Raw genomic sequence first — 27,860 nt, 5'->3', positions numbered from 1 at the left:
TATCTCTCTCTCTCTCTCTCTCTCTCTCTCCTCTCTCTCTCTCTCTCCTCTCTCTCTCTCTCTCTCTCTCTCTCTCTCTCTCTCTCTCTCTATCTCTCTCTCTCTCCCTCCCTCACAACATACACACACACGCCTCCCACCAGCTCCTCCAAGTGTCTAATACACTGGAAAATCAAAGCGCGAGCCTCCCCTGTTCACACACCACCAGTGTTGCGCGTGGAGCACAACAGAGAGCGAGAGAGGGGTGATTTGACTCTCTTCTCCTCTCCCCTCAGTTTAACTATTCTGTAAACTTATCTGAGCACATACATGTGACAACCTTAGATCTGATTTTTTTTAATATGGGACAGGTTTTGCTTTTGTATGTACTTTGTAAAGTATGATGGCTTTATGAGGCAAAAAGGCAAAAAGATTTTTCGCACGCCGCTGAAATGGATCACAGACTCTCCAGAGGCAGCTGGGTACCGGTGACTGGGCTGGTTGTATGTCTGCTTCTGTGTGCGTGTGTAGTGGACCTGGTTCTTGCCCAAATTCGGTACTCCATTCCCGAAGAGCTGGAGCATGGAGCTTTTGTGGGCAACATCGCCGAAGATCTGGGCTTGGATGTGGCCAAGCTGTCAGCACGTCGGTTTCGTATAGTCTCGGGCGCAAAGAGGCAGTATTTAGAAGTAAACTTGGAGAATGGCATTCTCTTCGTCAACGAAAAGATAGACAGAGAGGATCTGTGTGAACGAAGTCCGAACTGTTTTTTACACTTACAAGTGGTCATTGAAAACCCCTTAGAACTGTACAGAGTGGAAGTGGAGATTTTAGATGTTAATGACAACTCCCCCAGTTTCCCATGGAGCGAGTTTAATATTGACATCACAGAGTCGGCTGCTCCCGGCTCATGTTTCCCGTTAGAGAGCGCACAGGATCAGGACGTGGGCACCAACTCTCTGCGCTCTTACCAGCTAAGCGCAAACGAGCACTTTGTACTAAACATCCAGACGCGCAACGATGGAAGCAAGTTTGCTGAGCTCGTGCTGGACACCCCGCTTGACCGGGAAAAGCAAAAAAAGCACGAAATGGTTCTCACTGCATTTGACGGGGGCTCTCCGGAAAGATCTGGGACAGCAGTGATAACTATTACAGTGTTAGACGCAAACGATAACGTGCCCGTATTTGACCGCTCAGTTTACCGGTCGAGCCTGGTGGAGAACGCACCGCGAGGAACGCTCGTGCTGAAGCTGAACGCCACAGACCTGGATGAAGGATCTAATGGGGAAGTGACCTACGCATTTAGCGGGCACGCACCCTTCAAGGTGCGGGAACTATTCAGCGTGGACCCGTACACGGGAGAAATCCGAGTGAAGGGCATCGTGGACTATGAGAAAGCCAGTGTTTTTGAACTGTATGTGCAGGCTAAAGACAGGGGACCCTCGGCTGTGGCTGTACACTGTAAAGTGCTGGTAGACATCCTTGATGTCAATGACAACGCACCCGAAGTCATCCTCACATCAGTGTCCACGCCTGTGCAGGAAGACGCACCACCGGGCACGGTGATAGCCGTAATCAGTGTAATGGACCGGGACTCGGGAGAGAACGGAAACGTTGACTGCCAAATCCCGAGCAACGTCCCCTTTCAGCTCCATTCCTCCTTTAAAAACTATTACACTCTGGTGACAAGCGAGTTTCTGGACAGGGAAGCGGTGTCTGAGTACAATATCACCCTCACAGCCCGAGACTTGGGCTCTCCTTCGCTCTCCACGAGGAAAACCATCCTCGTTCAAGTATCTGACATTAATGACAACCCCCCGCGGTTCTCTCAGCCTTCATATACTGTTTATGTGACCGAGAATAATGCCCCGGGCGCTTCCATTTGCTCTGTAACTGCATTCGACCCCGATTCTAACCAGAACGCCTATCTGTCTTACTCTATTCTCGAGGGTCAGATCCAGGGCATGCCCGTGTCCACTTATGTCTCAATCAACTCTGACAACGGCAATATATATGCACTGCGTTCCTTTGATTATGAGCAACTTAGAAACTTTCAGATCTTGGTACAGGCGCAGGACGCTGGATTCCCCCCTCTCGCCAATAACATCACAGTCAACGTCTTTGTTTTGGACCAGAACGACAATGCACCTGTTATTGTATCCCCTCTGCCCAAAAACGGCACCGTGGCCACAGAGGTGGTTCCGCGGTCAATAGACGCTGGGTATCTGGTTACCAAAATAACAGCGTTAGACGCGGACGCAGGACAAAACTCCCGGCTGTCCTATCAGGTGTTGCAGGCTACAGACCCGGGGCTGTTTAGTGTGGCTCTGTACACAGGCGAAATCAGGACTATTCGCCGGCTGGTGGAGAAAGACGCAACAAGGCAAAGACTGGTAATACTAGTCAAGGACAACGGACAGCCGCCTCTCTCTGCCACTGTCTCCATTATCCTTACAGTGGTAGACAGTGTTCCCGAGTCGCTGTCAGATTTCGGAGACCTCACACTCAGCCCACAGCCCCCCTCAAACCTCGCTCTCTACTTGATCGTGTCACTGAGCACAATATCTTTAATATTCCTTGTGGCTATTATCGTGCTGGCTGCAGCCAAGTGTTACAAGGACAGAGACACACTCAGCGGGTACAACCTCCCCCCGCTCGCATGCTGCTGTTGCGGGGGGTTTCAGCCAGATCCACCCCCGGAGGTTTTCAAAAAATCCAACCTCAACCTGCAGATTTCCTCCGCGGCCAAAGTCCCCACAAACTGTATGGAGGTGAATGGAAACAGCAGTCTCTCGCAGTCATATTGTTATAAAGTGTGCCTGACCCCCGAATCAGCCAAAAGTGACTTTATGTTTCTGAAGCCGTGCAGCCCCGGGAGCACGCCGAGAAACAACGAGGCGAAGAGCGCAGAAAACTCGTGGAACGCGCAAAGCCGGAGCGCATCTGTGAACAACGGAGCAACGACTCCCAATGAGGTACAGTGAAATCATCGTACAGTGTCAAACAAACCAATGTCTCTTTTCTATCTGATGAGTATATTGTCTGTGACATTCTTCCACGAAGGTCAAATCACGCATGTCATACAGATGTAAACTCCACTTGAGCAAAAGACTGAGCAAAGGTTTTTTTTCGTGGCAATAATTGATCATCAGTGTGCATTGTAATGTGTTGCTCCCGGGAAAGGAAATAAGAAAACGTGAGATTACATTTTAATTGACATGGTAATGAAAGTGTAAAGTCCTATCTTGTAAGGAGCATATTCTACACCATGTCTAGCATCTGGAAAGAATGATATCAATTACTGAGAGGAAGAGGAGATGTAGTTCAAATGGACTCCTACTCGGTCTTGGTGAAAGAAAGATAAAGTGGAAAAAGCTTCTTTTAAAAAAAATAAAATCATGAACGTAATTACATTGTTTTGGAACACTTGGAGATTACGATATAACTCAGTGTCATGAATTACTATGCATGCAGTGAGGAGACACACCTGCTCTCAGCACCGAACAAAAGTCAAGGTTATATTTGAGACGAACAAGGTGAATGACATGTATTTGAATTAATTTGCCTTGGATTCTTTTCGACCTGTCTGTGGGACGCCTTTATGTCCTCAAACTAACAATATAGGACAGATAACCTTACTAACTATGCCTCAAGGGCACAAGCAAGGCTGAACCATTATACTACACAATGTGGCCTATTCGCAAGGGGGGGGGGGGCGCTGTCCATTATTGATGAAAAATGGCAAATGGACGGTTTTTGGGAGACAGGGTAGGACATCGAGAGGGGAGGGGGCAAGGACATGGCTGGACTGAGACGTGGGCCGCCTGTAGATCGGTCCCGACGTTATTCTCTGAATGCGATAGAGAGAGAGAGAGAGAGAGAGAGAGAGAGAGAGAGAGAGAGAGGCGAGGAAGGAGGAAGAGGAAAAGAGACAAGGACACTTTACAGAGCAGGATGTCTACACCCGTGTGTGTGTGTGTGTGTGTGTGTGTGTGTGTGTGTGTGTGTGTGTGTGTGTGTGTGTGTGTGTGTGTGTGCGTGCGTGCGTGCGTGTGTGTGTGTGTGTGTGTGTGTGTGTGTGTGTGTGTGTGTGTGTGTGTGTGTGTGTGTGTATTGCTCATTGTTGCTCCCCTGCTTTTACCAAAACGCAAAGGGTCAAAGTCACCAGACCCTTCCAGGCAGACTGAGAAATGTCAGCTCGGTCCCTGGCACATGCACCTCTGGCCACAAGAGGGATTTCGAGGTCACGGTGATTGTTCTGCCTGCAGCTATATGCTCCTCGAGGAGAAAGTGTCCTTCCTGTCGTTAATTGGTTCCACTAATTCACCCGGTGGTGTCCCTCAGCGTGCACACATCAGTCGTCGTGAGGTCGTCAGTGACACATTACACCTCAAAGACAAATCTCGATGAAACTATTTTAGCATTATACAAGCCAAGTGCATATGCCCGGTGAAGTTGATGAATGTAAGGTGAACAGAGACATTAAAGACACATCAAAGACACATTCAAGCATGTAAGACACGCAGGGCAGGTGCGTGCACGTTTTGTGTATATACAGCTGCAACGACTGCAAACTTTTCAAGGCTCCCTGAGACTTTTAATTAAAAACCTTGCTCGAGGAGCATCAGGCAAATATTAATGTAAAATGATGCATATAATCCACAAAACAATGACGTGTGTAATTTTCTTAATTTCCGCCCTGGCACGGTTTCCTTTGAAGATTAAAATCATGTTTTGTTTCATCCCGGTGGGGTTCTAATTGGTTTTGTGCGTAGTTGGTGGGGAGTGTATTTTGAATACCGATTCCTATAATACGCTTACGCCGCATTCTTCGTGTTAACAACTTTAAGGGAATTAATAGAGCGTGCAATCCATACTATGAGACTCAGATGCGGAATAAATATCACTTGTGTGCTCTCTTTCACCCCTCACGCTGCGCCACAGACGATAAAAGCAAAACCAAGAGCAGGCAAGTCGTAGCTGAAGGAAACAGCACATCCTCTCTTTAAAATCCTGTTCTGCCAAACATCCACAGGGCGGCAGCCGCGATCCATGTGGAACAGTCATGTCTCCATTTCAGGACAAGCACAAAGATAGACTGCTCCTCATGTCAATTATCACTGACCTCTAGTGATCCAATATAATGAACAGCCGTCGGTTGTTATCCAGACTGGTTTTATTGAAACTTATTTTGAAGAGAGCCATTTCTGAAATTGATTTTGACAGTGAGATTGCACAATTTTTTCTCTTCCCTTTTCCTGTAGCTGAAGCAGCCGAACACAGACTGGACTCTCACAAAAAATCAGAACTCCTCCCTTAAAAGGTACTATTTTATAATGTTTTTCTTTTCAAAGTTTGCATGTTATCAACTCAATGTAAAGCAAATGTACAGAAGCATACAATGCACACAACATGAGCTGAAGTACACAGCTTGTATATTGCTCCAACACATCCTCACTCCCAGGTCGGCCTATGTTGACGTTATGTCAAGTCCCCTGCCGGCTTTTTCCAACGCAAGGGGGGGGGCCTTAGCGTCCATTTTCAACGCAAGGGGGGGGGCCTTAGCGTCCATTTTCAACGCAAGGGGGGGGGGCCTTAGCGTCCATTTTCAGCTTTCCGGGATGTCCATGTGCTTCTATGGACGCTCATGGAAGCACGGCATTCATTTGTGTCGACTGCCCTTAAAGGCAATGTGAGCGTCCATTCTCATTGGATAGCGGAGAATTGTACACCCGGAAGTAAATATTCCCCGTACTGACGATTGATTTTACAGTGATATCTGCACTACTCATCGACTAAAAAACACCAGATTATCCTTGTTAATTACACAACATTGATTGGTTTAAATTGTGTGCAATGCTTTTGTATTTTTCCCCTTCGATTCGGAGAAACAAATCTTTTTTCGGAGTAAATGATGGCAGAAGACACTACACTACCCAGAATCCCCAGCAATCATTTCTCCCTGCAGAAAAAGAAAACATGGCCGAACTTCGTTTTATTCTGGGTGTAAAATGCCTATTTTAAAGTTAGTTTGGCTATTAAAATGCGTTTTGATGTCATTTGATGCGAGAAATATGAGTTGTTATTTCAGATTATGTGTGCAGTGGATGTACATGATCTTTAGTTTGCTAGTTATTACGAAGATTACTTCAGGAAATTGCGTCCAACGTTTTCATTGTTACCAAGGTGGTTGCTAGGGACGCTGCTATCGATATTATTTCTGTTATGTTGTGTAACTGTTTAATGGTGTTATCTTTATTGCTACCCCCTTCCCCGTCAATGTATCGTGTTGGTCCACAGCGCAAACATATTAGTTAACAAAATCCGCATCTAAAGATACGTTATTTCCCCCTGTGCAATTCCAGTCTCACATCTCACAGCACATCGTCATTAACAAATACCGGAAACAGCCCGAAAACGTTTAAAGAAAATAAAATAATACCTTATTCCGAGTGTGCTTGCTTTTCTCTTTGAAAGTCATCACATAACGGCATTGTAATACACGGTTCGGCTGCATTAAATATTACATATCTGCCGTAGTTCTGTATTTATAGAGCCCTGATGAGAAGACAAACATGAGGAACTGAAAACGTGACGTGGATCATAAATATATCAGCCATTAAACAATATCTTACATTTCTTTTCACACAATACGTCTCTTTGCCGTATCAACACTAATTCGGCTCACTTTTATATTTGATCCAATTGGTAGATAGGCTGTATTTACACCATAAAGGTGCACAGATGATATAAAGAGACACCTGGTGGTTAAAGCATGTTATTGAATTTCATTATTTTTATTATTAGATATTAATAGGATCCCTATAAAGTATATTCATTACTCGTTATTCTCTACTAATAGTTAATTAAAGACTGTATATAATGACTATTTTGCACATCCCGTTCAAGATTTCAAGATGTTCTAAGGTTTATTGACATATCATATAGGCCTACACAACTATGGTGTAGTTCTGCACTGAATGAAAAACTTGGGTCGCAGGTTCCTCAATAGTGCATTACAAGACATCTATCAATATTTGTGCATACCTCCAGCAATGTTAACTATGTTGAAGCACTTATTTTAACTGATATTATACATAATGTATTATGCTCTTATAAGATGTATGCAGATATTTCATCTCCGGCCTTGTCAGGTATTGAACAATCAATAAATAAAGAACACAGAATTGTTAAATATAAAACACAGAATTTGTGTGATTATACTAAATGATTTTCAAATAAACACCACTGCAGATTTAACTGTTACACATGCTGATGTAACGCAAATGTTCCAACTTGGGATCAATAAAGTATATCTTATCTTAAGCTGATCGATGGCTACTGCCATATTTGCAAAATGTGCCTATGAACCTTGACAAGTGCATGTTTCAGGCTTATCAATTAATGTAATGTAATGTAATGTTATCAATTAACAACAGGAGGGGTCACAAACATAAGTCCAGCTGTTAAATAAAGCTCTTCTGACCTTAGCTGGCGTGTGGGTATATATATTAATACTGCCCATTATGGGCACCAGCAATTTTCACCCATTTATTAATTATATGTTTTAAATGTGAGTGTTTCCTGTCCCCTAAACCTCCAGGGATGTACACAGTTTAATACTGGCAACTTCTTATTATGGGAAATACGAAAACGTCTTTTAAAACTACAACTCCCAGTAGAGACGTGCCATAGAGAACATGTTGCGAAACAGAATAGCCAGCATGTGTAGTTCTGGGGACGGGGTGGGGGAGGGGGGGGGGGACGCGGTGGACCCGTTCAAATCCAGTTTTGAACAGTCTGCCGTGGTTCCATCCCATTTCAAGTGCTGTTCGAGGCTCGGTAACCCTCGGAGCACACTCTCCAATCACAGAGCTTGAGGACTATCACGGGGTTTGTCAAACAGAGCACATGGTGTAGTCCAAACGATAGCTGGGGATTCTGGGTAGTGTAGTGTCTTCATTGCCTTTAAGGGCAGTTGACACAAACGAATGCCGTGCTTCCATGAGCGTCCATAGAAGCACATGGACATCCCGGAAAGCTGAAAATGGACGCTAAGGGCCCCCCCCTTGCGTTGAAAATGGACGCTAAGGCCCCCCCCCTCGCGTTGAAAATGGACGCTAAGGCCCCCCCCCTTGCATTGGAAAAGGCCGACAGGGGACTTGACATAGTCAACATAGGCCGACCTGGGAGTGAGGATGTGTTGATTGCTCAGGTTAAAATGTACATAGATAGTGTATTTAACTATGAGTCAAGTAGTTGCAATAACAGACTGATTCCTTGTTTGCAGTTATAACTCTATCAACATGGATGGCACCCTCATGCGTAAAGCTATGCATGCAGACCCAGAAAACTACGTCACCTCCATGGCGCCTGGACAGTACTGGACCTGGGGTACACACATGCGAGGGGTGAAAGGTAAGAGAGGAGGACGACAAACAGCCTTCGTTAATCCTCACACATTTACTTTCAGCAGTGGAGAAAATACACACATTTACTGAAATGTTTCATATTTTAAGGGACTTTGAATTGTAGTAGAATATGAAAATACTCAATTAAGAGGCAGCGTGTACCATTTACAGAATAAAATAGGCTAGTTTAAGATAAGGAAACAAATACACAAGCAGTATATTAGGTAAGACAAGAAAATGAAAGCATGAATAATAATAATCCAATGATAAAATATATTTCCTCAAAGGGAGCATTCTGAATAATGACTACTTTTAAGTGAACATTTAAACCGCATGACCTTTACTTGAAATAGAGTATATTTTATACACTATGCTACTACAACCTTTAGTCAAAGATAGCCTTCTTCCACCCCGCAGGTTCACTCATTTACAGTATGTTAGGTACCATAGCATTGTATAAAACACTGCACATCTTTATGCTTTCATAACGACATGTTTTTCTTTGTTGTTCTCCTAATTGGTTTGTTAATATAGTCTTAACTAATCTCCAGGACCACGAACAGCATCAGGACAGGGTTGTTGTAGCGCCCATCATTACGAATCTGTTTGTGTATTTTTGTTGCTGGTGTCATTAGTATAGCACTTTGTTAGAAAAGTGCTATACTAATGACAATAGCACAACAGCCTTAAGTCAATATTGAATAATTAAGTAGCTGCTTCTCCTCTTTTTTTCTCTCCTTAACTCTACAGACTATAAGATGTCTCCTTCAACCAGTGGGGTCCCCTCTCGCCCCTGGACTCCTCTGTGCACACCTCCTCCTCAACAGCAGCAGCCATCAATACCTCCCCACCCCCACCCTCACCCACACCCTCATCCGCACCCCCACCCACCACCTGACTACCACCACAATGTGCACATCCCTGGGACACCATCAGGCTTTTGCACCCTGAGGCCAGCAGTACACCGAAGCGAGCTGGACGTCCACAATGCATTCTCAACCTTTGGGAAGAAGCGTCGTCTCCAGATGTCCCCCCAGGGAGAGGCTGGGATTATAAATAATGACTTGTACAATGACTGAGTTGTCAATGACGACGGGTAGTCTCATATAAAGACTGAGGAGGAGAGCATTCAGTGAATACATTAATGGACATATGAGAGGAGGCACAAAAGGGGAACACTAAATGAGGAATCCTTTTCGGCTAAAACGCTGAAAATAAATAAAGTCTGATGGCTGTTCATGTGTCACGCCAGTGTAACATGATCAACGTATGTGTCTGCCTATTATTATTTAGACAATCAAACTGGAGCAGCAATTACATCCAAAATGTTTCGAAAAAGCATTAGTGGTAAATAATGTTGCACATCATTATGAATTTATATTTTTGGCTTTATGAAAAGAAAAGGAGTTTTCTTTTTGGATTTTTGAATGCTAACAGAGCTTGAGTGAATATGATAAATAATATGATCATGTATATGCAAGCTGCCACATGACGCAGACAACTGTAAAGAGGGGATTTTCCCCATACATGTACTGTATACATTTATGAAAATAAAGTATTTTTTTCATATTGTCGTTCGTATGTGTTTGAAACATGCATGTGTTATTCCTAAAGCTCAAGGCCTTTAACCCTACCAACGCTCACTGATGCACACACTCAATCACAGCTTTGGTCTATCTACACGCATAAAGCATTTAGATGTAAGTTTCCCAGATCTATGTTTAATTAGCTCGAGTCAATTATTCTGGGGTGAAAAAGTTCCACAGCTATTCCTACAAGGGTAAAAAGCTTTTCGCCTTGGTAAGCTGTTTTCCACAGCGAGGAATAAACATAGTAAAATGCTAACATATGCTAATGGGAGTGCTTTCATTTCCATTTGCCCGCAGAGAATTGTGGGGTTCATTAACTGAACAAACAGAACCTCCTCTCTCGAAATATGACTTTAATTAAGACCACCAACACGAATACAAGCATCCGGGGGAGGGGGGCTCAGCTCCAAATGCCACACCTGGATGCGAGCTACAGGCCCTATGACTTCTCTCTCTGTGCCCTTTACATCTTACTTCTCAGGGAATTAGTTATACAGTCAACAGATGAGAGCTGGCCAGAAATGAGCAGGGTAATTAGGTCGGTGTATGGCTCAGACTGAAAATAATCCTGTTAATAAGGAAACGGGTGTCCATAGGGAGCATGGAGGGGAGCAGGCTGCGGTAAGGTGATCCACAGGGACGGCTGAGGGGGCAGCCGTATTTAGGTTCAGCTTGGCTTACTTTCAGATGAGTCAGGAATAGAGTTCTGTTCAGGAATCAGACGGGCAGAATTATTATGCTTACTATCTGCTAAAAGAACAATATTTTATTTAAAGAAATGCTGATTTTTTAAAATAATTTTCACATGGGGATCAAGCTACATAGCATAGACACATTATGTATATCTTATACTTAGTGTTTTGTTGAAATAGTTAAATTATTGTAATTAAATGATCTTTACAGCAACATGATACTCAGCAAGGGGCAAGTCGTGTCCCCCACATCCTTAAACCATGTGGGTCATTTGCATTGCAGCTGTCCATGGCCATAGTGCTGAAATAGTTTTTGAACAGTGCTTCTTTCCAAACCAGATGCTTTGTATCCATTCGTCCACCAGAAGGCGCATGTGCATACTCAATGAACTCAGGTGCAGTTAGTTGAATGTAATGTTTTTGAGGCACGCGTCTTCCTCTTCATGACACGGACACACGCAAACGAATCTTGAATGCAAATTAAGCCACGGTAGCCACCCTTAACACTTTGATAACCAACATGTATTGCATGACTTTCATTAGCTCTTTAGTCAAAATATTAAATCAATCAAGTTTTTTAAGGCCAGTTGTGGGAGACATATTCAGATTTTTCCTAACAAAAACGCTGTCACAGCAATCATGCAATTATAAAAAATAAAAAAATAACTAAATGAACTGCTGCAAATGTATAAACTATCAAAAGTCAAAGTAATAATTACGGCCCTGTGCGAGTATCACAATGTAATATAATATGTCTATGGATTGATGGAAGCATTTGAACGTAGCAGCTGACCGTGGTGGGGGTAATCACAGTCAAATGCTGCATGATATTGTATTGTATGCATCAATGTTTCATATCACTCTCAATGACTGTGACTATGATGAGCATATGCACCATCTTGCAACATACTGTAACACTGACTTTAGATCAGATTTCTCCACCAGATGGCATTATGGAGTAAGAATCATTAGACGGCAGGTTGGAAGAGTAGATTATTGTTGTTGCATTGTCCACTCGGGGTGTGTCAGGCTGGGAGGGTACAATGACGTCATCGTCAGACAAAAACAACAGAGTGGAAGCGGGAGGGGCCGAGGAGCGTGCAGCTCTCTTGTTCTTTTTTGAGACAGACACAGAGCAACCACATCTATAAATATGTCCACAGTTATGTTTCATGCAGCAAATTACTATTCAGTTAATGTGTTATTTTATTTTTTTGGTGTGTGTTGATTCAGGGACATTGAATCCAATATTATTCAGATTCGTCTCCTCAAATAAAAACCCAGAGGCTCTTCACAAAGAAGAGCCTCTGGGTTTTTATTTGAGGAGACGAATTGTGTTTGTGTCACAAGACTATAAGAACACCGTCCCAGATCGTGTAGGATAACAATGCTTTTATTATTTAACCTGAACCAAACCTGGTGCTTTGTCGCACCCTAGTGACGTAGGAAGGTAATACTTCTCAGTTTGTATTTGAAAAGTTTGTTTTATTGCTAATTCGTCAGATTTGTGTGACTTTGTTCACTGATCTCAACCCCCTAATATTATGCCCAATATTATTGCTCCATTTCTGTGACTCTTCACACGGTAAAAAGTTGCCTTGTTTGTTCTAAACTCAATATAGCATGTATCAAAATCAGAAGTGATGGATTATGCCAGTGAAAGCTGTTCAGGCATGGTGTTGCACCTCTGACCTTTAAGCTCTTTACAGGTTGGAACAGTCAAAGGATCCATGTCTGTGATCCGGCTCAAAGTATCAAACATGATCTGTCTGCAGATCGTTACAGAATAAAAAAACAAGGAGGCTGACTGAGATCTTCAATACGTCACAGACACCAAAACAAGAAAGCAACAGCTTCAACATTGCTATTTAGATGAGACAACTCAGAGTGCTCTGTTGCACACTAACTAAAGGAGAACGCAGACAGTATAACAACACCTCTAGAACATAATCATAAACTTGGGCTGTATTGCCTTCATCTCTCATCAGTGGCTACATTTGTGAATAATAAAGATGTCTGTTGGTCTATAGGAGGAATCATGTGGCCACAGCCGGTTAGATGTCAGATCCTTACATCCAAAATGAGCTACTGGTACCTAAGGACTTAGAAGGTCCAAAATACAGCTGGTGGTGGAAAGTAGTGTATATTTAATAAACAAGTAGTTAAGCACACATTTGTTACAACTGCTTTGTGTGTGGATATGTTATGTTGCTTTATACTACTACTCCCCTATAGGTGCACCTAAAGAAACAATGACAACATGTTCATATTTAGATAATCCATTTACTTAATTGTTTTTTTATCCTTAAAACCACTAGCTACAATATCATGCTAAATAAAGTAAGTAAGTAAGTAAACTGTTTATGCTGTAAAAAATACAATACAGATTATTAAATGGGGCACACTCATGCCATCAGGACCTTTTCCCAAATGACATGTAATATTTTAGTGATCAACTCACTCATCAGAGTCTATCTAAGTATGATCCCTATCAGAAACAGAAAGTTACTAAGGTACTAAGTTACTAAGGTTTAAGGTAAATTATTTTTGATTTGATTGATTTGAGTTTGAACTGAATTTAATTTGCATGACAAAAACTGTTTCCACCGTTATAGGTTAAAAGGTTACAGGTTTGGTTTGTTAAGGTAGCTTTGCAGTGTTTTGAGCCCGGGAATAATCTGTTCATCTTTTTTATTTAATTCAATCTGAGGTTTAATAATACATCAATAACTTGGCTGGCCTGATACTTGCAATGACCAAGGCAGACTGAGATGTGGCTTCTAATGAACTGGTCATATTTCAAAGAAAAAGAAAATTGTATAAAGCCCATTGTGTAATTTAAATGAAGACAAAACTTAATTTCATCATTTAACATCCACCAATCAATTTTCTACATCTCTTGTCTAAAAGCTGAAACTTGTAGCAGCGTGAAAAGGGTAATAGGCAGAGACTGCCCTGGTTTCCAGTGTACGATGGGTCAAACAAACTTTGAAAGGCATTATGGCAACACATTCCCATTAAATATAAGAGACATTTCACATGACCTGCATTTCTATTAAACAGCAGCTGAGCAACCAGAGGAAGGCCATGAAGAAAACAGAAAGTAAGCTGTAGATTGTATTCATTGATGTTGTTAACATGCAGCTCTATATGTATTATCTTTTGAAAAGTGAAAAGTGCTCACCTCCACTTGCAGAAAGGGCTATCACATGCACCTTCACAACATCAAACAACAAGGACCAGATGAAAAGCTCTGTGACTATCTTGTGTTATCTTTGATGTTCTTTTCACTGGGCATGTACATTGATTAATAATACAACTATTTGTCAAATAAACAAAACTAAAGAAAAAAAAACAATAAATAAGAAAAAGCTTAAAGAATATGTTAGTCACACTGTTGATAAAAATGCCACAAATAACTTGCACTTGAAGTTGCCTATTCCCCGATAAAATGTCTATGTTTAAAAATAACAAGCTCCTGATGTGCCAAGTCATGTTGCAGCAAATATTGAGCACATTAACTGCTACAAAAATTGATCCAACCATGTCTTATTATTTTCCTGATGTAGGATAAAAGGAAAGGGTCTATAGTTTCAAATTAACCAGCATTTATAATATCTGTCAGGGACCCTCGTTTATGGCAACATATATAATGTATGCAGTTGTAAACTATAACTGCTATTCTTAACCAGAAAGTACATTGGAAGCCTTTATACATTACAATTATTATTTAAACATCCTGCTCAATGTCACTGAACTGTGAGACTATATTTTATTTACAGTTATTAAGCAACACAATTGATTCAACTGCACAGCTACTGATCTATGTCACATGGTGTCACTGTTGACCACTAAAGCACGATGCATCTCTCTGCTGGAAGTCCTGACACACCCATTTGTAAAGGATTTTATTGTTGACGATACACTTTTTATTTAACACCCAAAGACATGTTCTCTTCCCTGTCTTAAAAATCTACAAAACCAACGCACGTCTTTAGAATCTGGAGTATTGTTCCCCGCAGAAGGAAGGATGATTTTCTTGGCCACTTTCTTTGTCCTGTCTGCGCTATGGCCCAGCGCTTTGTCAGTGACACGGTACTCCATTGAGGAGGAGATGGAAAGCGGTTCCGTCGTGGCTAATCTCGCTACGGATTTAGGACTTGAGCCTGGAGGTTTGGCACAACGAGAGGTAAAACTTGATATTTTCCACAACAAAAAATATCTAGATGTCAATAAAAAGACGGGTGAGTTGTATATCGTCGAAAAAATGGACAGGGAAAATCTTTGTTTGGCGAAAACAACATGTTTTCTAAAGCTTGATGTTATAATAGAAAGCCCCTTGCGCATATTCAACATTGAACTTGGAATAACGGACATAAACGATAATGCTCCACATTTTCGACGAGACAGAGTAGAGCTCGACGTTTCAGAATCAGCAACACCGGGAGAGAGATTTTCTCTGCCCAACGGTGTGGATCCAGATGTTGGCAAAAATACAATTAAAACATACAAACTCAGTGTCAGTGAACATTTCACCATCGAAATTCAGACGGGCAGTGATGGAACTCAATATGTTGATTTGGTGTTGACTAAATCTTTAGACAGAGAGGAAAAGGCTGTTCATAATTTAATACTGACTGCTGTGGACGGAGGGGTCCCTGTGCGCTCCGGCACTGCCAATATTATTGTTAGAGTACAAGACACAAACGACAATCCTCCTCAATTTGACAGGCAGACTTACACAATAAATATGACAGAAAATTCCCCGATTGGATCCTTAGTGATGAAGCTCAACGCCACAGATCTTGACGAGGGTCTGCATTCAGAGATCGTCTACTCATTCACCCTTTACACGTCAGAAAAAACACAAGATGTATTTGCATTAAATTCTAACACAGGGGAGTTAACAGTGAAGGGGACTATTGACTACGAAGATATGAAATTGTATGAGATGCACATTGAGGCAACAGACAAAGGGACGCATCCCTTGCTGGGACAATGTAAAGTAGTCGTCCACGTGACAGATATGAATGACAATTATCCTGAAATTACCATACAGTCTGTAAAAAACACGGTGGATGAGAATATCCCCGTGGGAAGTGTCATTGCTCTGGTAGGTGTGAGTGACAGAGACACCGGTGATAATGGAAACGTAAGCTTATCCATACATCAGCACATGCCTTTTATTCTTAACAAGTCATCTGATAGACCCCTGCATTACAAGCTCATAGTGTCTGAACCGTTGGATCGTGAATCAGTACCTGAATATGACATTATACTGATTGTGAGAGATGCAGGAACACCACCTTTATCTGATAACGAAACAATAACAGTGCATCTATTGGATGTTAATGACAATGTGCCACAGTTCCCTCTGTCATTTTATACTATACGTGTGGAGGAGAATAACGCTCCTGGAGCGCTGATCAGTTCCCTATCTGCGTTTGACCCTGACCTCCATGAAAACCAGTATCTAGTTTATTTCATCCTAGAGAGGGAGATAGCCAACACCTCCATGTCCATGCTGTTCTCCATCAACCCAGAGAACGGGAATCTTTACGCACTAAAAACGTTTGACTATGAGATCGAGAAGGAGTTTCTCTTCCACATCGAGGCCAGAGACTCTGGCTCTCCTCCTCTCAGCAGTAACGTGACGGTGCACATCATCATTGTGGACCAGAACGACAACGCTCCGGTTATTGTGTCTCCGTGGCGCGCACACGGCTCGGTGGTGGAGGAAAAGATCCCCAGATCCACCGATAAAGGCTCTCTGGTTTCTAAAGTGATAGCCTTGGACACAGACTCGGTGCACAACTCCCGGATCACCTACCAGTTCCTGCAGGTGACTGACGCCACCTTGTTCAGTCTGGACCAATACAACGGAGAGATCCGGACCATGAGGATGTTCAGCTACAGAGACCCGCGCCACCAGAGACTGGTTGTCGTTGCCAAGGACAACGGGCAGCCTGCCCTCTCTGCTACAGTCACCATCAAGCTGTCCACAGTGGAGACTGCCGTGAAGGCCTACTCTGATATGACCGAGGTGCCTCTGGAATATGACATCTTCTCAGACCTCAACCTGTACCTGGTCATCGGTCTGGGCTCCGTGTCATTTCTCCTGCTGATCACCATACTGGTCACCATCGTGATCAAGTGTCAGAAACCCAAGCCCAGCAAAGCGGCTCCTCCCTGCAGGAACAGTGTGATCAGTGAGGGGAACTCCAGCATCGCAGACTCCACTCTGGTCTCCAACGACGCCTACTGGTACAGTATGTTTCTAGCAGAGACCAGGAAAGGAAAGATGGTGGTCAGACAGCCTGTGCCCAAGGGCTCCAGATACATCGTGTCCAGTTTACCACGAGGCACTGGACTCACAGACACTAGTGGATCAGCAGCCTCCACTCTGCAGGTGAGTCTAATTTATATATGTCATGTGTTTTTATTTGTATTTTGTATAAATAATAGATGACATTTAATTCCCCAACTTTTTATCAGATGAAAATCTTTATTTTTCCAATATGTACTTTAAACAATATATTTTATAAAAACCTACTTTAAATCCATAAACGAGCTTTAAAAACGTTTTATTTGTTATGCACCTAATGGTTAGCACAAACCCTTAATAAACAAAAGGTGGCGCTGCTTTACAAATAAAAACTGCTCATGAACGCCATGACAGTGTATAGCTGACACCAGGGCAGATCGTGAAGCAAGCGGAGTGCTCCGTGGTGCTGAACCTCCCTCCGAAATAGCGGTTTTTCTTGTTTTTCGCAAAAGAAAAATCGTGATTACCACTGCAGAATTATGCTTGGGATTAATGCCATTACAGACGAATTCAACATCACTGGAAACGTAAATTATATTGTGTGAAGTGCTGTGAACCAGCCCGCAACAATGGGGTCATTTGTAACAATGCAGTCTTGCAGAAGGTACGTGGTGCTCGTTATTTTTCTTTCTTTCGTTGGTAACATATCGACTTCAGTGACACATTATTCAATACCGGAGGAAATGAAGGAAGGATCAGTTGTAGCTAACATTGCTACGGATCTCAGCCTGGATATAAATACACTGAATCAGAGGAAGATGCGTCTTGACATTATTGCAAATAAGAAATATCTGGAAGTGAACAAAGAGACTGGAGAACTGTATATCGTTGAGAAGATTGACAGAGAATACATGTGTCTTGCAAAGTCGTCTTGTTATCTCAAACTGGAGGTTATACTAGAAAATCCAGTCCGCATTTTTAATATAGAAGTAGAAATTCTGGATATGAACGACAACGCCCCGCAATTTCGTAGAGACGTCATACATTTAGACATTTCTGAAGCAACGCCGAAAGGAGAGAGATTCTCTCTCAGCAATGCAGTTGATCCTGATGTTGGAAGCAATTTAGTGAAAACCTACCATTTTAGCGAAAGTGAACATTTTAATATTGAAGTTCAGACTGGAAGAGATGGATCGAAATTTGCGGAATTAATCTTAACAAAGAGTTTAGACCGAGAGCAGCAGGCTGTGCATAATTTAATTCTCACAGCTGTAGATGGAGGCACACCTGCACGTTCTGGCACTGCAAGTGTTATCGTTCGTGTTTTAGACACAAATGATAACACTCCTACTTTTGACAAAATAAATTACAGTATTAAAATCATGGAAAATGCTCCCATAGGAAGTCTGGTTGTTCATCTTAATGCAACAGACCAAGACGAGGGTTCAAATTCTGATATAACATACTCTTACAGTTTATATACATCAGAGAAAACGCAGGAAACATTTAATCTGAATCCTTCCTCTGGTGAAATTACTGTTAAAGGAATGTTAAATTATGAGGACTTCAGGATTTATGATATGGAAGTTATAGCAACAGATAAAGGAGTTAATAGTTTATCAGGACAATGCACTGTAAACATTCTGGTTGAAGACATGAATGACAACCACCCAGAAATATCTATTAAATCCTTTCTGAGTCCAGTCAATGAAAACATAGAATTGGACACAGTGATAGCAGTGGTGAGTGTCAGTGATAAAGACTCAGGGGACAATGGAGTGGTTGATCTTCACATTCCTGATAACATGCCTTTCAAACTGAGGGAGTCCTCTGATAACTATTATGAATTAGTGGTGTCAGAGCCGTTGGACCGTGAGAGGGTCCCTGAATATGACATCACTTTCACTGTGACAGACAGAGGCTCTCCTCCTTTGTCTGACAATGAGACCATGACGTTAGAGCTGCTGGATGTTAATGACAATGTGCCACAGTTCCCTCAGTCATTTTATACTATACGTGTGGAGGAGAATAACGCTCCTGGAGCCCTGCTCAGTTCCCCAACTGCGTTTGACCCTGACCTCCATGAAAACCAGTATCTAGTTTATTTCATCCTAGAGAGGGAGATAGCCAACACCTCCATGTCCATGCTGTTCTCCATCAACCCAGAGAACGGGAATCTTTACGCACTAAAAACTTTTGACTATGAGATCGAGAAGGAGTTTCTCTTCCACATCGAGGCCAGAGACTCTGGCTCTCCTCCTCTCAGCAGTAACGTGACGGTGCACATCATCATTGTGGACCAGAACGACAACGCTCCGGTTATTGTGTCTCCGTGGCGCGCACACGGCTCGGTGGTGGAGGAAAAGATCCCCAGATCCACCGATAAAGGCTCTCTGGTTTCTAAAGTGATAGCCTTGGACACAGACTCGGTGCACAACTCCCGGATCACCTACCAGTTCCTGCAGGTGACTGACGCCACCTTGTTCAGTCTGGACCAATACAACGGAGAGATCCGGACCATGAGGATGTTCAGCTACAGAGACCCACGCCACCAGAGACTGGTTGTTGTTGCCAAGGACAACGGGGAGCCTGCCCTCTCTGCTACAGTCACCATCAAGCTGTCCACAGTGGAGACTGCCGTGAAGGCCTACTCTGACATGACCGAGGTGCCTCTGGAATATGACATCTTCTCAGACCTCAACCTGTACCTGGTCATCGGTCTGGGCTCCGTGTCATTCCTCCTGCTGATCACCATACTGGTCACCATCGTGATCAAGTGTCAGAAACCCAAGCCCAGCAAAGCGGCTCCTCCCTGCAGGAACAGTGTGATCAGTGAGGGGAACTCCAGCATCGCAGACTCCACTCTGGTCTCCAACGACGCCTACTGGTACAGTATGTTTCTAGCAGAGACCAGGAAAGGAAAGATGGTGGTCAGACAGCCTGTGCCCAAGGGCTCCAGATACATCGTGTCCAGTTTACCACGAGGCACTGGACTCACAGACACTAGTGGCTCAGCAGCCTCCACCTTGCAGGTATGATCATAGTTATAACTTGTCTCTACAATCTTGTGTTCGTATTAACGTAGCGTGCCATATAACATTGTAGAAGGTTTTAAATATATCTTTATCAAAACAAAGTTGACAAACAAAAAAACAACATAATTATATTTAACAATATCTGCAGCCGTCTCTCATGTTGAGCTCACCTTTAAACCTTGATCCATGCTTTTTAAGCATCCTCATTACATCATCCATCCATTGTAAGGAACTGTGTTATACATTAGACAACAAGTAACCCACGGTCACCTTGAGAGGGAACCATTGGAAACACGTTACAACGTCAAACATCCGGAGAGCTCAGTGGTGCTGAATCTCTCATTGAAGGCAACCTCGCTGCGGGTCACAATATCCCCCAAATTCAATGTCATCAATAGTTTGGGATTGAAAACGTTATATAGCAACTTTTTAAATCAGTGTACATGTGCTTTATAAAGACGTTTGTGTGGATGACAGTAGAACAATAATGAGAGTATCTTTAAGAGTCAAAAACCCAGATGTTATTTGTTCAAAGCCCTTAAACATCTTAATCTCAATGTTTTTACTCTTACTCTTAACAGTCCTTACTGTGGGTTTTGCATATACAACTTATCCAGCAGAGAAATTAAAGACGAAATGAAATAATTACAGAAAAAAAGCGTACATATATCTTAGTCGGAACTATACTTAAAAGACTAAACTCTAATGTTTGAGGATAACTCGTACTACACAACATAGGCTGATTTAAAATGTTCATTCAACAAACCCTGCTAAAAATGGTCTCTTTCTTGCATAAAGCGTCACTGTTCCCCAGTCATGTGTAGTCTTGTGACATCACAGTCACCATCCGTTCGCAATTCTTATTTGCATTCAAGTGGGACGAGAAAATGGCGAACGAACGGCTACTGACGCTGAATGCATTTTGATTTCAAGTATCAAGCTGAGCTCAACTCATGTCACGTGTTTTTCTACTTATTTTGAACACATATTAGGTGAGATTTGATTTAGCATTTTTGAAAAGTAGGAGACATTGTTATTAGTTTAATAATTATTTCAAGCAAATCTGCTTTAAAAAGCATTTTAAATCCATACAAAACAATTAAAATGTATTTAGAGCTTATTGTGCCTCATGTTAAGCACATAGCCGTTAAAAAAGCAAGAGGTGGCGCTGTTTCTCTAAAATAAATCATTACACAAACGCCATGATGACAGTGAATCAGGACAGATCGTGAAACAACCGGAGAGCTGTGGTGCTGAACCTCCAGTCCAAAAACTCGATTTTCCTTTTTCATACCGAAACAAATCTTTGGATTACCTCTGCATGAACATGTTTGGGATAAAAGCCATGGTTGCAAACTGCAATATCAACGGAAAGGGACATTAAATCGCTAAAGGTGCAGTGATACTGCACGCAACAATGGGCTCCTTTTTAAAAATGCAGTCTTGCAGAAGGTACGTGCTGCTTGTTGTTTTTATTTCTTTCGCTGGTAACATATCGACCTCAGAGACTCATTATTCAATACCAGAAGAAATGAAGGAAGGATCCGTGGTCGCTAACATTGCTACCGATCTCAGCCTAGATGTTAAGACACTGAATCAGCGGAAGATGCGTCTTGACAGTATTGCAAATAAGAAATATCTGGATGTGAACAAAGAGACTGGAGAACTGTACATTGTAGAGAAGATTGACAGGGAAACTATTTGCCCGAGCAAGTCATCAGCGTCTTGTTACCTCCGATTGGAGGTAATCCTTGAAAACCCACTACGAATCTTTAACATAGAAGTGGAACTTTTGGATATGAACGACAACGCCCCGCAATTTCGGAGAGAGGCCATACATTTAGACATATCTGAGGCAACGCCGAAAGGAGAGAGATTCTCTCTCAGCAATGCAGTTGATCCTGATGTTGGAAGCAATTCAGTGAAAACCTACCATCTTAGCGAAAGTGAACATTTTAATATTGAAGTTCAGACTGGAAGAGATGGGTCGAAATCTGCAGAATTAATCTTAACAAAGAGTTTAGACCGAGAGCAGCAGGCTGTGCATAATTTAATTCTCACAGCTGTAGATGGAGGCACACCTGCACGTTCTGGCACTGCAAGTGTTATCGTTCGTGTTTTAGACACAAATGATAACACTCCTACTTTTGGAAAAATAAATTACAATATTAAAATAATAGAAAACTCTCCCATCGGAAGTCTTGTTGTTCATCTTAATGCAACAGACCAAGACGAGGGTTCAAATTCTGATATAACATACTCTTACAGTTTATATACATCAGAGAAAACGCAGGACACATTTAATCTGAATCCTTCCTCTGGTGAAATTACTGTTAAAGGAATGTTAAATTATGAGGACTTCAGGATTTATGATATGGAAGTTATAGCAACAGATAAAGGAGTTAATAGTTTATCAGGACAATGCACTGTAAACATTCTGGTTGAAGACATGAATGACAACCACCCAGAAATATCTATTAAATCCTTTCTGAGTCCAGTCAATGAAAACATAGAATTGGACACAGTGATAGCAGTGGTGAGTGTCAGTGATAAAGACTCAGGGGACAATGGAGTGGTTGATCTTCACATTCCTGATAACATGCCTTTCAAACTGAGGGAGTCCTCTGATAACTATTATGAATTAGTGGTGTCAGAGCCGTTGGACCGTGAGAGGGTCCCTGAATATGACATCACTTTCACTGTGACAGACAGAGGCTCTCCTCCTTTGTCTGACAATGAGACCATGACCTTAGAGCTGCTGGATGTTAATGACAATGTGCCACAGTTCCCTCAGTCATTTTATACTATACGTGTGGAGGAGAATAACGCTCCTGGAGCCCTGCTCAGTTCCCCAACTGCGTTTGACCCTGACCTCCATGAAAACCAGTATCTAGTTTATTTCATCCTAGAGAGGGAGATAGCCAACACCTCCATGTCCATGCTGTTCTCCATCAACCCAGAGAACGGGAATCTTTACGCACTAAAAACTTTTGACTATGAGATCGAGAAGGAGTTTCTCTTCCACATCGAGGCCAGAGACTCTGGCTCTCCTCCTCTCAGCAGTAACGTGACGGTGCATATCATCATTGTGGACCAGAACGACAACGCTCCGGTTATTGTGTCTCCGTGGCGCGCACACGGCTCGGTGGTGGAGGAAAAGATCCCCAGATCCACCGATAAAGGCTCTCTGGTTTCTAAAGTGATAGCCTTGGACACAGACTCGGTGCACAACTCCCGGATCACCTACCAGTTCCTGCAGGTGACTGACGCCACCTTGTTCAGTCTGGACCAATACAACGGAGAGATCCGGACCATGAGGATGTTCAGCTACAGAGACCCGCGCCACCAGAGACTGGTTGTCGTTGCCAAGGACAACGGGCAGCCTGCCCTCTCTGCTACAGTCACCATCAAGCTGTCCACAGTGGAGACTGCCGTGAAGGCCTACTCTGACATGACCGAGGTGCCTCTGGAATATGACATCTTCTCAGACCTCAACCTGTACCTGGTCATCGGTCTGGGCTCCGTGTCATTCCTCCTGCTGATCACCATACTGGTCACCATCGTGATCAAGTGTCAGAAACCCAAGCCCAGCAAAGCGGCTCCTCCCTGCAGGAACAGTGTGATCAGTGAGGGGAACTCCAGCATCGCAGACTCCACTCTGGTCTCCAACGACGCCTACTGGTACAGTATGTTTCTAGCAGAGACCAGGAAAGGAAAGATGGTGGTCAGACAGCCTGTGCCCAAGGGCTCCAGATACATCGTGTCCAGTTTACCACGAGGCACTGGACTCACAGACACTAGTGGATCAGCAGCCTCCACCTTGCAGGTATGATCATAGTTATAACTTGTCTCTACAATCTTCTGTTCGTATTAACGTAGCATGCCATATAACATTGTAGAAGGTTTTAAATATATCTTTATCAAAACAAAGTTGACAAACAAAAAAACAACATAATTATATTTAACAATATCTGCAGCCGTCTCTCATGTTGAGCTCACCTTTAAACCTTGATCCATGCTTTTTAAGCATCCTCATTACATCATCCTGCAATTTTCAAAGATTGGTGTTATACATTAGACAAAAAATAACCCACGGTCACCTTGAGAGGGAACCATTGGAAACACGTTACAGCGTCAAACAACCGGACCGCTCTGTGGCGCTGATACTCTCATTAAAGGCAACCTCGCTATTTCACGTGTCAAAATATCCCCCAAATTCAATTTCATCAATATTTTTTGTTTGACAATGCTATATAGCAACTTTTTAAATCAGTGTACATGTGCTTTATAAAGATGGTCGTGTTGATGACAGTCGAACAATAATGAGAATATCTTTAAGAGTCAAACACCCAGATGTTATTTGTTCAAAGCTCTTAAACATCTTAAATATCAATGTTTTTACTCTTACTCTTAACAGTCCTTACTGTGGGTTTTGCAGATGGTTACTACTCACCCAAAAGATCAATTAAAGACGAAATGAAAATAATTCAGAAAAAAAGCGTACAGGTATCTCAGTTATAAGTATATACTTAAAAGACTAAACTCTAATGTTTGAGGATAACTCGTACTACACAACACTAGGTTGATTTAAAACGATCATTCAACCAACCCTTCTAAGTTGGTCTCTTTCTTGCACAAAGCGTCACTGTTCCCCAGTCATATATACATCACATCACAGTCGCCATCGGTGCGCAATTATACTTTTCATTCAAGTGACACGAGAAAATGGCGAACGAACGGCTACTGACGCTGAATGAATTTTGATTTCAAGTATCAAGCTGAGCTCAACTCATGTCATGTGTTTTTCTACTTATTTTGAACAAATATTAGGTCAGATTTGATTTAGCATTTTAGAAAAGTATAGGAGACATTATTAGTTTAACAATTATTTCAAGCATATCTGTTTACAAAAACATTTTAAATCCATACAAAACATTTAAAATGTATTTAGAGCTGATTGTGCCTCATGTTAAGCACATAGCCGTTAAATAAGCAAGAGGTGGCGCTGTTTCTCTAAAATAAATTAGGACACAAACGTGAATGTGAATGACAGTGAATCGCTGTCATCAGGGCAGACCGTGAAACAACCGGAGAGCTGTGGTGTTGAACCTCCAATCCGAAAACGCGATTTTCCTTTTTCATACCGAAACAAATCTTTGGATTACCTCTACATGAACATGTTTGCAATGAAAGCCTTGATTGCAAACTGCAATATCAACGGAAAGGGACATTAAATCGCTAAAGGTGCAGTGATACTGCACGCAACAATGGGCTCCTTTTTAAAAATGCAGTCTTGCAGAAGGTACGTGCTGCTTGTTGTTTTTCTTTCTTTCGCTGGTAACATATCGACCTCAGAGACTCATTATTCAATACCAGAAGAAATGAAGGAAGGATCCGTGGTCGCTAACATTGCTACCGATCTCAGCCTAGATGTTAAGACACTGAATCAGAGGAAGATGCGTCTTGACATTATTGCAAATAAGAAATATCTGGATGTGAACAAAGAGACTGGAGAACTGTACATTGTAGAGAAGATTGACAGGGAACATATTTGTACAACCAAATCATCAGCGTCTTGTTATCTTAGACTGGAGGTAATACTTGATAATCCAGTCCGTATTTTTAATATAGAAGTAGAAATTTTGGATATGAACGACAACGCCCCGCAATTTCGGAGAGACGTCATACATTTAGATATATCTGAAGCAACGCCGAAAGGAGAGAGGTTCTCTCTCAGCAATGCAGTTGATTCTGATGTTGGAAGCAATTCAGTGAAAATCTACCATCTTAGCGAAAGTGAACATTTTAATATTGAAGTTCAGACTGGAAGAGATGGGTCGAAATCTGCAGAATTAATCTTAACAAAGAGTTTAGACCGAGAGCAGCAGGCTGTGCATAATTTAATTCTCACAGCTGTAGATGGAGGCACACCTGCACGTTCTGGCACTGCAAGTGTTATCGTTCGTGTTTTAGACACAAATGATAACACTCCTACTTTTGGAAAAATAAATTACAATATTAAAATAATGGAAAACTCTCCCATCGGAAGTCTGGTTGTTCATTTTAATGCAACAGACCAAGACGAGGGTTCAAATTCTGATATAACATACTCCTACAGTTTATATACATCAGAGAAAACGCAGGAAACATTTAATCTGAATCCTTCCTCTGGTGAAATTACTGTTAAAGGAATGTTAAATTATGAGGACTTCAGGATTTATGATATGGAAGTTATAGCAACAGATAAAGGAGTTAATAGTTTATCAGGACAATGCACTGTAAACATTCTGGTTGAAGACATGAATGACAACCACCCAGAAATATCTATTAAATCCTTTCTGAGTCCAGTCAATGAAAACATAGAATTGGACACAGTGATAGCAGTGGTGAGTGTCAGTGATAAAGACTCAGGGGACAATGGAGTGGTTGATCTTCACATTCCTGATAACATGCCTTTCAAACTGAGGGAGTCCTCTGATAACTATTATGAATTAGTGGTGTCAGAGCCGTTGGACCGTGAGAGGGTCCCTGAATATGACATCACTTTCACTGTGACAGACAGAGGCTCTCCTCCTTTGTCTGACAATGAGACCATGACCTTAGAGCTGCTGGATGTTAATGACAATGTGCCACAGTTCCCTCAGTCATTTTGTACTATACGTGTGGAGGAGAATAACGCTCCTGGAGCCCTGCTCAGTTCCCCAACTGCGTTTGACCCTGACCTCCATGAAAACCAGTATCTAGTTTATTTCATCCTAGAGAGGGAGATAGCCAACACCTCCATGTCCATGCTGTTCTCCATCAACCCAGAGAACGGGAATCTTTACGCACTAAAAACTTTTGACTATGAGATCGAGAAGGAGTTTCTCTTCCACATCGAGGCCAGGGACTCTGGCTCTCCTCCTCTCAGCAGTAACGTGACGGTGCACATCATCATTGTGGACCAGAACGACAACGCTCCGGTTATTGTGTCTCCGTGGCGCGCACACGGCTCGGTGGTGGAGGAAAAGATCCCCAGATCCACCGATAAAGGCTCTCTGGTTTCTAAAGTGATAGCCTTGGACACAGACTCGGTGCACAACTCCCGGATCACCTACCAGTTCCTGCAGGTGACTGACGCCACCTTGTTCAGTCTGGACCAATACAACGGAGAGATCCGGACCATGAGGATGTTTAGCTACAGAGACCCGCGCCACCAGAGACTGGTTGTCGTTGCCAAGGACAACGGGCAGCCTGCCCTCTCTGCTACAGTCACCATCAAGCTGTCCACAGTGGAGACTGCCGTGAAGGCCTACTCTGACATGACCGAGGTGCCTCTGGAATATGACATCTTCTCAGACCTCAACCTGTACCTGGTCATCGGTCTGGGCTCCGTGTCATTTCTCCTGCTGATCACCATACTGGTCACCATCGTGATCAAGTGTCAGAAACCCAAGCCCAGCAAAGCGGCTCCTCCCTGCAGGAACAGTGTGATCAGTGAGGGGAACTCCAGCATCGCAGACTCCACTCTGGTCTCCAACGACGCCTACTGGTACAGTATGTTTCTAGCAGAGACCAGGAAAGGAAAGATGGTGGTCAGACAGCCTGTGCCCAAGGGCTCCAGATACATCGTGTCCAGTTTACCACGAGGCACTGGACTCACAGACACTAGTGGATCAGCAGCCTCCACTCTGCAGGTATGATCATAGTTATAACTTGTCTCTACAATCTTCTGTTCGTATTAACGTAGCGTGCCATATAACATTGTAGAAGGTTTTAAATATATCTTTATCAAAACAAAGTTGACAAACAAAAAAACAACATAATTATATTTAACAATATCTGCAGCCGTCTCTCATGTTCAGCTCACCTTTAAACCTTGATCCATGCTTTTTAAGCATCCTCATTAC

At 42.6% G+C, this 27,860-nt stretch overlaps 5 protein-coding genes across 5 annotated transcripts in view; all 5 read left to right on the top strand.

The window, feature by feature from the left end:
• The first annotated feature begins 120 nt into the window (after window positions 1-120).
• LOC117453631 (protocadherin-10) lies at window positions 121-9,961 on the top strand. Its single transcript, XM_034092516.1, has 4 exons — window positions 121-2,954; window positions 5,244-5,302; window positions 8,270-8,397; window positions 9,141-9,961. The coding sequence occupies exons 1-4, from the start codon at window positions 432-434 to the stop codon at window positions 9,467-9,469; spliced, it is 3,039 nt and encodes a 1,012-aa protein (XP_033948407.1). The 5' UTR covers window positions 121-431; the 3' UTR covers window positions 9,470-9,961.
• A 4,642-nt stretch (window positions 9,962-14,603) lies between these two features.
• On the top strand, window positions 14,604-17,423 carry pcdhb (protocadherin b). Its single transcript, XM_034092254.1, has 2 exons — window positions 14,604-17,080; window positions 17,358-17,423. The coding sequence occupies exons 1-2, from the start codon at window positions 14,702-14,704 to the stop codon at window positions 17,421-17,423; spliced, it is 2,445 nt and encodes an 814-aa protein (XP_033948145.1). The 5' UTR covers window positions 14,604-14,701.
• LOC117453751 (protocadherin alpha-C2-like) overlaps window positions 17,381-27,860 on the top strand; it is an 81,690-nt gene continuing 71,210 nt past the window's right edge. Inside the window, exon 1 of the mRNA XM_071204637.1 lies at window positions 17,381-19,968. Within this exon, the coding sequence (XP_071060738.1) occupies window positions 17,566-19,968 (2,403 nt within the window). The 5' untranslated portion in view covers window positions 17,381-17,565. The remainder of the gene's footprint in view (window positions 19,969-27,860) is intronic.
• LOC117453752 (protocadherin alpha-C2-like) lies at window positions 21,197-23,803 on the top strand. The gene has a single exon (XM_034092717.1). The coding sequence runs from the start codon at window positions 21,389-21,391 to the stop codon at window positions 23,801-23,803; it is 2,415 nt and encodes an 804-aa protein (XP_033948608.1). The 5' UTR covers window positions 21,197-21,388.
• On the top strand, window positions 25,056-27,653 carry LOC117453753 (protocadherin alpha-C2-like). The gene has a single exon (XM_034092718.2). The coding sequence runs from the start codon at window positions 25,239-25,241 to the stop codon at window positions 27,651-27,653; it is 2,415 nt and encodes an 804-aa protein (XP_033948609.1). The 5' UTR covers window positions 25,056-25,238.

The sequence above is a fragment of the Pseudochaenichthys georgianus genome, chromosome 10 (genome assembly GCF_902827115.2).
Source record: "Pseudochaenichthys georgianus chromosome 10, fPseGeo1.2, whole genome shotgun sequence".
NCBI lineage: Eukaryota > Metazoa > Chordata > Actinopteri > Perciformes > Channichthyidae > Pseudochaenichthys > Pseudochaenichthys georgianus.
Note: the sequence above shows the minus strand (reverse complement) of the source record. Positions and strands in the feature narration are given on the sequence as shown.